We start from the raw sequence: 9,227 nt of genomic DNA on the forward strand, positions 1-9,227 counted from the left end.
CACATCCTGACAATATCTGCTCGTCTTTGGTGTGGGCCTTTGTGATTTAGAAAGCCACTTCCATAATCTTTATCTTATTTCAACCTAACATGAGCATTTTGACTCTGATATTGAAGACTGGGAGCTTCAGGGAGGCCCAGTGGCTTGCTAACCAGAGGCAGACCTGGGACTCACTCCAGGCCACAGAGTTCTTAGTAAGGAGTGAGTTGCTATAAGGGCAACTCACCCTCCCTGTGTTCTTCTCTGGGACTGCTACCTAGGAAATCCCACCATTTTGGAAGTGATGAAAAAGGGTGGCCCCTCCTCAGGGGAGGAGTGGTGACACATTTGGTGACTGCAGGAGAGGGAAATGAGCATGTGTGGCACGGCCCTGGCTAGGTTCCCTTTTGCCATCTGCCCACCCACCTGCAGAGGGGTGAGGTCTGGTCCCCCTGCCAAGGTAGCTCTGCGTGCTTTCCTAGTCAGACCTGGTGCCTGGGTGGACCCAGCATCAGATTCAGGGACAGTGTTGGCTTCTGACTCCTATCCAACTCTACCAGAGCCAAAGCTGACTCGCCTGTTGGATCCCTGTGTCTCCTTCACAGTTGGTTACAGGTTTGGGTTGGAAAGGGAAAGGGCAGGGGTAAAGAACCATCATTATTTTTTCTGCTTATCCCTCAAAGAAAAATTGTAATTCTTATGTGTTCTCCCTGAAAACAGGATTCTAGCATAATAACCAGAAAGATCTTACAGCTCTCTTAGGCCCAAGCCAAGAGGGGTTTTGTGTTTTGTGGTTTTCTGTTGTCCCCCCTACCCGGTCAGGAACGGGTAGGTGGGACAACAGAAGCAGGGATCCACTGAGTCCTGGTTTCTTCATCCACAGGTGAATGAGCAAATGAAGCTGATGGTGCTAGGACAGGATTCTATCATGGCCACCTTTACCTCCCTGAATGAGACAGTAACACTCCCCATATCGGCCAACAGCTGTCCACATGGGACATCGCACAATAAACGGGTAAGGCACACAGACCAGTCACCCAGGCCTGACCCCAGAGTGTTTTAACATGGATTGTCACTTTGGAATGCCTTTGTTCTTCCTGCCTCCCCTACCCATACAAGGCCCCACCTCTTTACCTGTCTAATGGACTTGTACTCATCGTTCACTGTCTGACTTTAGTACCGCCTTCTCTGTGAAACTTCTATCAAGAGTCTTTCAGGGGCTTCCCTGGTGGCGCAGTGGTTGAGAGTCTGCCTGCCAATGCAGGGGACACGGGTTCGTGCCGCTGTCTGGGAAGATCCCACATGCCGCGGAGCGGCTGGGCCCGTGAGCCATGGCCGCTGAGCCTGCGCGTCCGGAGCCTGTGCTCTGCAATGGGAGAGGCCACAACAGTGAGAGGCCCACGTACCGCAAAAAAAAAAGAAACTGTATTGGCTCAATAAACTGAAAAGTCAGTCTGTAGATAGGCAGCATCAGGCATGGCTGGATCCAGGCCCTCAAAGGATTTCATCAGATCTTCCCATCTCTTGGCTCTGCCTTCCTCTTCGTTGGCTCTGTTTCCAAGGAGTTTCTCTTATTATGGTGACAAGATGGTCATGAGCCTCTCCAGGCTTATTGTTCTACCAGCTTTGGTCTCCCCAGGAAAAAGAGGAGTTCTCTTTGCTAAGCACTTCAGTAGAGGTGCCAACACCAACATCATTGGCTCCATCTACTTCCTGCACCTGAAATGTTCTCTGTGGTGAGGTATGTGTGTTGCTCTTACTAGCCAGGCTCGAGTAGTCATGTCCATCCCAGGAGCCGAGGGGTGTGATCAGCCCCAGGTATACCACTCGGGCAAATGATTAGGCAGGAGTGTGTTCCATAAAGGAAAATCACGGTGCTGTTACCAGAAAAGGGAGATATGATGCCGGATAGAGTAACTGCCCATGTATTGATGACCCTCTCCACCACCCCCTTTCCCATCCCAGGTAGAGTCTGCCTGTCCCCTTGCTCAGCCCTCCCAGCAGTGACTCACCTCCATTCCAACACTGCTTTATTTACAAGCCAGCCTTCTCTACCAAAGTGGGAATTCCCTGTGATTCCTACAGGTACTGTTGCCCTGAAGCACAGGGACTGCTTCAAATGAAGCACTTGCTAAGGGGGTAGGTGAGCCAATGTTGGAGTCTGGAAACTCAGTTCTTCATTCACTGGGTCTTTGTGAATCCTACTGTGTGCCTGGTCCAGAGTTAACATTGTGGAAAGAGATGGAGAGGATGAGGGGACAAAGTCCCTGATCCCTGAGGAGTTTATAGTCTGGAAGAGAATAGTTGACATTCACCATGAGACTGGGGTGGCCATGGGCTCCTTGGTGGCACTGACCGCTGGCATTACACACAGGGGATTGGCTCACTCAAGAAGCCTCCTTGGAGTGGGAGCCGGGGGGACCACACCTCCCAGTCTTCCCGGGGCCAGTCCCGGTTTACGCCTATCAGCCCAGGAGTTATTAGTAGCATCCCTCTTAGAAGTGTCCCAGTTTGGCTGATAAATTATAGTCACTCTGAAGGAGGCGTTTGCACTGTGCGGGCATTTGCCACCACATGCCAACAGGCTCGCAGGGCTGACAGAGCCCATAGGAGCAGCCAGCCCCATGTCTCCCCTTTACATGGGGACACGCGAGGCTGGCATTTGTTGGAGACCCATGTTATCTAAACAAGATACAGAGAACACCTGTGTTTTTCCTGGAGGGAAGCGTTGCACCTGTTTTTTCCACTGCTCTTACATTTCAGCAGCATTTCAACTTCATTAGTTCATTAGCTAATTCAATAAACATGTATTAGCGGGCTTCCCTGGTGGCGCAGCGGTCGAGAGTCCGTCCGCCTGCCGATGCAGGGGACACGGGTTCGTGCCCCGGTCCAGGAAGATCCCACATGCCGCGGAGCAGCTGGGCCCGTGAGCCATGGCCGCTGAGGCTGCGCGTCCAGAGCCTGGGCTCTGGAACGGGAGAGGCCACAACAGCGAGAGGCCCGCGTACCGCAAAAAAAAAACCCCAAAAACATGTATTAGCACCTGCCGTGTGCCGGATTGGCTGCTGGGGATGTCGAAGTGAAAGAAGCCTCACTCCCTCTAGTCTCTGAAATACTTTCACTCTAATGGAAGGAGCAAAAGCATCAACACAGGTTTGTGATCCAGCTTGACTGGTGTGGTGTGTGGGAGAGAGGGGCGCTGAGGGAGCTGGTGGGTTCGTTAAAGGGATCTCATTGAGCACCCAGGAAACTCAGATGCCAGTGACTTCAGCCTACATTCCTCATGCCAAAGAGCAAAACAACGCCAGGATTTTGAGTCCATCAGGGCTGAGATGACTGCTGATTGATGAGTCCATTCCGTCAATTTGTATGACAATGAGTCCATTCTGTCAATTTGTATTTTAAAAAATGTGCATTTACTTATCAAAGGCAATAGATAATAGAAAAATTTTTGTTCACATAAAATTGCAGTAATGCTTTGTTTTTCTGGCAACCTCTTGTCTGGTAATCTCTGAAATTTGGAACATGGCTAAGAACCAGGACGTAAGCAGTTGAAGGCCCCCATGAACAGCTGAGAGAAATCACTCTAAGTTCCATGTACCGAACATGTCCTCTTGGCCTAGGAAAGCCCCTCAGTCATTAACATCTTATGTTTTCTTAGCTAAATGCAGCCTTAGAGAGCTAGAATCAGAGGTCCAGAGCTGTGCCGTCCAATATGGTAGCCAGGAGTCACAAATGGCTCTTGAGCACTTGAAATGTGACAATTCCAGGCTGAGATGGGCTGGAAGTGAAAGCACACGCTGCACTTCAAAGACTTAGTGTGAAAAGAGAATGTAGCATTTCTTATTGATCATTTATTTTGATTACATGTTGCAATAATCATATTTTTGATGTATTGGGTTAGATAAATATGTTATTAGAATTAATTTCATCTTCTGAGAATGTTTTTATCTATTTATTTATTTTTGGCTGCGTTGGGGCTTTGTTGCTGTGCTCAGGCTTTCTCTAGTTGTGGTGAGCGGGGGCTACACTTTGTTGCAGTGCACGAGCTTCTCATTGCAGTGGCTTCCCTTGCTGTGGAGCACTGGCTCTAGGCGCGCAGGCTTCAGTAGCTGTGGCTCACGGACTCTAGAGTGCAGGCTCAGTAGTTGTGGCTCACGGGCTCTAGAGTGCAGGCTCAGTAGTTTCTGTGCGCGGGCTTAGTTGTTCCACGACATGTGGGATCTTCCCAGACCAGGGCTCAAACCCGTGTCCCCTACATTGACAGGCGGATTCTTAACCACTGCGCCACCAGGGAAGTTCCCTGAGAATGTTTGTTTGTTTGTTTGTTTGTTTGTTTTTTTGCGGTACGTGGGCCTCTCACTGTTGTGGCCTCTCCCATTGCAGAGCACAGGCTCCGGACGCACAGGCTCAGCGGCCGTTGCTCACGGGCCCAGCCGCTCCGCGGCATGTGGGATCTTCCCGGACTGGGGCATGAACCGCTGCGCCACCAGGGAAGCCTGAGAATGTTTTTAATGTGGCTTCAGGAATGTTCAAAGCCACGCATGCAGTTCGCATTATATTTTTAGTGAACAGTGGGGATCTAAAGGTGGAATCCTCATTAAGGGAAGCTTGCAGAGGCTGACAGTGCGGAAGGAGGCTGGAAGTTATCTATTAAAAAGAACATTGTAACTCAAAAAGCATAACCATCTTGGAGACATCTAGCGTAGGGATAAACAGACAAATACATTAAAACAGCTTCTGAAAACCACCGCATTCTAGAGGATAGTTGTTGATGTTGACCAAGGAGACTGACTTGCCCCAGAGCATCCTCGTCTTAACCTCTTCTGTTTGAGAGAGCAGGGTGGTGTACTGTATATTACAACCTTCTGACTAGATAAACAACAACAAATGAAGACTTATTGTGGGTAACAGGATTTCCAAATGTTGACCCTAGCTTCCAGGTTAAACATCTTGGAATATTTTTATGTGAAATCTCGAGGCTGGCAGAGAGCCTCAGCTAGGAGGTGGCCTCAGGCCTTCCCTTTCCTTGCTGGGCCTCAGTTTCCCAATTTGTATAGTGATGTGTAAAGGCCCACCCAGCTATCCCACACTTCTCTCCTGGGACTTTAAAAATCCATTCAACTGCAATCGTGTGTGTGTGTGTGTGTGTGTGTGTGTGTGTGTGTGTGTGTGTTTGGAGCTGGCTGTCACCCACTCATCAGCAAACCTGTGGCCATCTAGGAAAGCTGAGGGGTGGGAGTAGGGTGGTTTCTTCCCTCACACTCCCTGTCAGTGGAAAACTTGTTAAACCCATCACCCTGGAAGGAACCACCCATCAGAGCGATAGGCAGAATGGCAGTCCCAGCTTTTATAGCCCTGCGGCCAGGCTCCTCACTAAATTTTCTATCAAGACAGCGCTTTGGAAGCAAGGAAATGCCTCAATTTAAATGCTTTATTAGCCCAGTGCTGCCTCAGATCCTTTTGGGAAGCAAGACTGGGTATAAATTATAAATAAATAAATAAAATTAGCCCAGAGGCAGAGGTTGGGGCCAACAAACAGAAGGATGGTTGAGGCTTTGCTATTAATTGGAGCATCGTTTACAGAAGCCCTGCCTACAGGACAAAGAGGGATACGTGGCTGACTTTATCGCTCTTCAGAAAGTCTGTCCACCACTTACCCTGCTCTCTCCACCTGAGGCTTCAATTCTGCAGAGGAAAAATTATTTCACACCTCCTCTGTGTGAAGTGGGAGATATAGACTGCATGGACCCTGCCTTCAGGGCTGACGAAGTTTAGGGATAAAGAAAGTAAAAAGTGACCAGAACCCAGGGCAAGAAGGACAGGAATGAGCAGATGTGCAAGCTCAATGTGGGGAGTGATTGCTGGTAGCTTAGCAAGTCTGTAACGCCTTCCTGAAGAAAAAGTCACACCCTGATTGCCATTAACTTCAGAATCTGAACCTAGTTCCGCCCCGGCAGAGGCAGAGGTTGAACTGCAGGGCGGCCTCACTGTCCCATAGGAGCTCCGGAGCCAGTGTGGCCCTTCAGAGTAATCCTGAACTGAGGCCGGAGGCCTGGGCCTTGGTGCCCATGGGAACCAGTCAATCTGTGTAACCCTGGCCTAGGGCAGTCTCTCAGCAGAGAGCGGCCAGCAGGGTGAAGAGGGTTCTGTGGGTCGTGCGATAGAGGGAGACAGGCAGCAAACGTCCAGAGAGGCGTTTGTCCATCCAGTTATTCATAGCACAACAAGCATTAATTGAGTGCCTTCTGTGTGATGGGCACTTGGACACAAAGGAGACCAAAACCCGATCCTTGTCCTCTAGGAGCTCAGAGTCTGGCTGGGGAGACAGGCTCCCACGCAACTGATCACTTCACAAAGGGCTAACCTCTGTCTTCAGGCTGCATAGAGAAAGTGGTGAGGGTCCAAGGCAAGGAACAGTTCTGCCCAGTGCAACCAACCTCCCTGGGGGGGGACGTTTGAGGTGGGTTGGGTCAGTGTGTGGGGATTCACTGGGCTGAGGGGAGAGAGGTGGGTCCCAGGCAGGAGCGGCACATCCTCTAAGCCAGGGCTTAGCCTTGTGGTCACTGGGCTGGGCAGACGGCTCCTGGCGGGGCAGGTGACAATGCCCTTCCCCTCGGCCTTTCCCCAGATGACCCGCAGAATCAGCAGCATGGATGAAAAGATGTCTAAGATGAGTCGGGCCCTGGCAGAGATCAAGAGGCGGTTTCAGAAGACAGCGTCCCAGTTCATGAACTCCGTCCTGCTGGCGGCAGGTAAGGAGACTATATAGTACAATTATAAATCTTACTACCTAGCGTTATAAATATTTCTTTGTTTTCCCATCCCCGCCCCCCACTCCTGCTTGGAGTTCCCAGAGGCAGGGAACTCCTGTATGGGGTCATCTTTATGACCAGTGCCCAACATTTAGTAGATGTTTGGTAAGTGAATGAAGAAATGAGAGGCCCTTGGCCAGTCTAGCAGAGAAAGCAAAAGAAAAATAAAACAAAGAACATAGATGGAAATGACTTAAGTCTGGAGGCACAGGGAACAACATGGATGCATAGTGTACCCAGCCTCTACATTGAGTGCATAGTGTACCCAGCCTCTACATTGAGTGCTATAAAGGACACAAAGCTGAATGAAGCACAGGCCCGTGGGGGAGGATGGATCAAAGCTGGGTCTTGACAGATGGCCAGAACTGAGATTGATTTGTTCTTCCATTCAGCTAGCACTTACTGATCCACTAGCTGCACTAGGGTGGGAGCACTGGGCCAGACAACGGGAGGCAGCAGACTGCGAGAGTAATGGCCTGGAGGGGGAGCTGTGCAGTCTCACAGCAGGGCATGGCGGCCAGGCCACGCCGGGGAGTGACACCAGTGTCTTCTGTTCAGAGGCTTGTTCACCGTAGAATATCCGGTAAAGGAAGAGGCAGAAATCATTCGGACCAGATTAAGGTCCGGGCCCTATCCTGAGCATGCCACCAAGCTGAGTTTATGCTCAGGAGAAATCCTTTTATTACGATCTCAGTCAGCCCGACCCGAATCCTCAATTGGAGAGTCTTCGAAGGAGGAGCCTGTGTTGGCTCCTGTGAGCACCACTCGGAAGAAACCCATCAAGGTCCAGGCCAAGGCCACGGTCACACCCAGGTGGGCTTGGGCCTTCACTTCTTCCAGCTTCTGTGTGTCAGATGCTGAGATGGGTAGTAAACACGCGATGGTGAACAAAACAGATGAGGCCCCTCCCTCTTGGAGTTGAAATTTTAGGGGTGGGGAAAGATAGAAGATAAACATGTGAAGAGCTGAACTATTTTAGTTAGGGATAAGGCTGGGAAGAAAGCAGACCGGGGACATGGGTTAGAGCCGAGGCTGGCAAACTGTGGTCAGGGGCCAAATCTGGCCCCACTGCCTGCCTTTTTTATGCGTGAGCTAAAAGTCGTTTTTATGTTTTTATTTTTTAAAATAAATTTATTTATTTATTTTTGGCTGCATTGGGTCTTCATTGCTGTGCATGGGCTTTCTCTGGTTGCTGCGAGCGGGGGCTACTCTTCATTGTGGTGAGCGGGCTTCTCATTGTGGTGGCTTCTCTTGTTGCGGAGCATGGGCTCTAGGTGCGCAGGCTTCATTAGTTGTGGCACGTGGGCTCAGTAGTCGTGGTTCACGGGCTTTAGAGCGCAGGCTCAGTAGTTGTGGCTCACGGGCTTTAGAGCACAGGCTCAGTAGTTGTGGCTTGCGGGCTCTAGAACGCAGGCTCAGTAGTTGTGTCGCATGGGCTTAGTTGCTCCGTGGCATGCGGGATCTTCCCGGACCAGGGCTCGGACCTGTGTCCGCTGCATTGGCAGGCAGATTCTTAACCACTGCACCACCAGGGAAGCCCATTTTTACATGTTTAAATGCTTGGGAGGAAGAAAATCAAAAGACAGGTTTTTCGTGACATGTGAAATGATATGAAATTCAAATTCAGGATCCATAAGTAATGTTTCAATGGGGCACAACCATGCCCACTCGTTTACATGTTGTCTGTAGCTGCTTTCCTGCTAAGATGGAAATTTTGAGTCATTGTGACCAAGACCACCTGGCCTGCAAAGACTAGAGTTTTTACTGTCTGGCCCTTTGTAGAAAATGCTGACTGACCCCAGGCATGGAGAGTGACTGGAAAGTGGGGTGGGATGTGGTACACTCGGTAGACAGTCGGGGAAGCAGTTCTGAAGAGATATTTTAATGGAGGGCTGAAGGATTAGAAATAGGCACAAAGAAGGATCAGGAAGGATCATCAGGCAGAGGACAGAACAAGTACAAATACCTTGAGATAAGAACAAGTTTGGTATGTGTGAGGAAAAGTGAGAAGACCAGTGTGGAGCATTGTGAGGAAGGGGGAAAAGGGATGCAAATTGAGGACAGAAAGGTAGGCAGGAGCTGGATCAGGTAGCCTTGTGAGTGTTATAGAGGAAGCCGTTCTGTACCTGCAAGGCAGGAAGTGACATCATGTGATTCATGAGGTTTTTAGAAAACTGAAAAAAATGATAAGATATATATCTCTTGTGTTTTAACTTAAAAATTTTATAAAATATAGAAAATGAACAAATCCTAAGTTTATATAGCTCAATGTGTATCACAAATTGAACATACCCTATAGGCCCCAAGAAACAGAGCATTATCTGCTCCTTAGACATTCTCTTTTGTCCCCTCCCTATCAATAATCCCACCCTCCTTCCCAACAGGATGATTTCTCACATCATAGATTTATGTATTTTTAAACTATTTAAATAG

The 9,227-nt window shown here is 49.5% G+C and overlaps 1 protein-coding gene across 1 annotated transcript in view; it reads left to right on the plus strand.

Annotated features, from left to right (window-relative positions):
- LOC309967006 (uncharacterized protein C3orf20) overlaps positions 1 to 7,716 on the plus strand; it is a gene marked incomplete at both ends in the record, with an annotated part of 32,705 nt that extends 24,989 nt beyond the window's left edge. Inside the window, 3 exon segments of the mRNA XM_082847444.1 lie at positions 863 to 994; positions 6,611 to 6,734; positions 7,355 to 7,716. Coding sequence (XP_082703570.1) covers positions 863 to 994; positions 6,611 to 6,734; positions 7,355 to 7,716 — 618 coding nt within the window.
- Positions 7,717 to 9,227: the final 1,511 nt, after the last annotated feature.

Source organism: Leucopleurus acutus (assembly GCF_964270905.1).
Source record: "Leucopleurus acutus genome assembly, chromosome: 10".
Classification (NCBI taxonomy): Eukaryota; Metazoa; Chordata; class Mammalia; order Artiodactyla; family Delphinidae; genus Leucopleurus; species Leucopleurus acutus.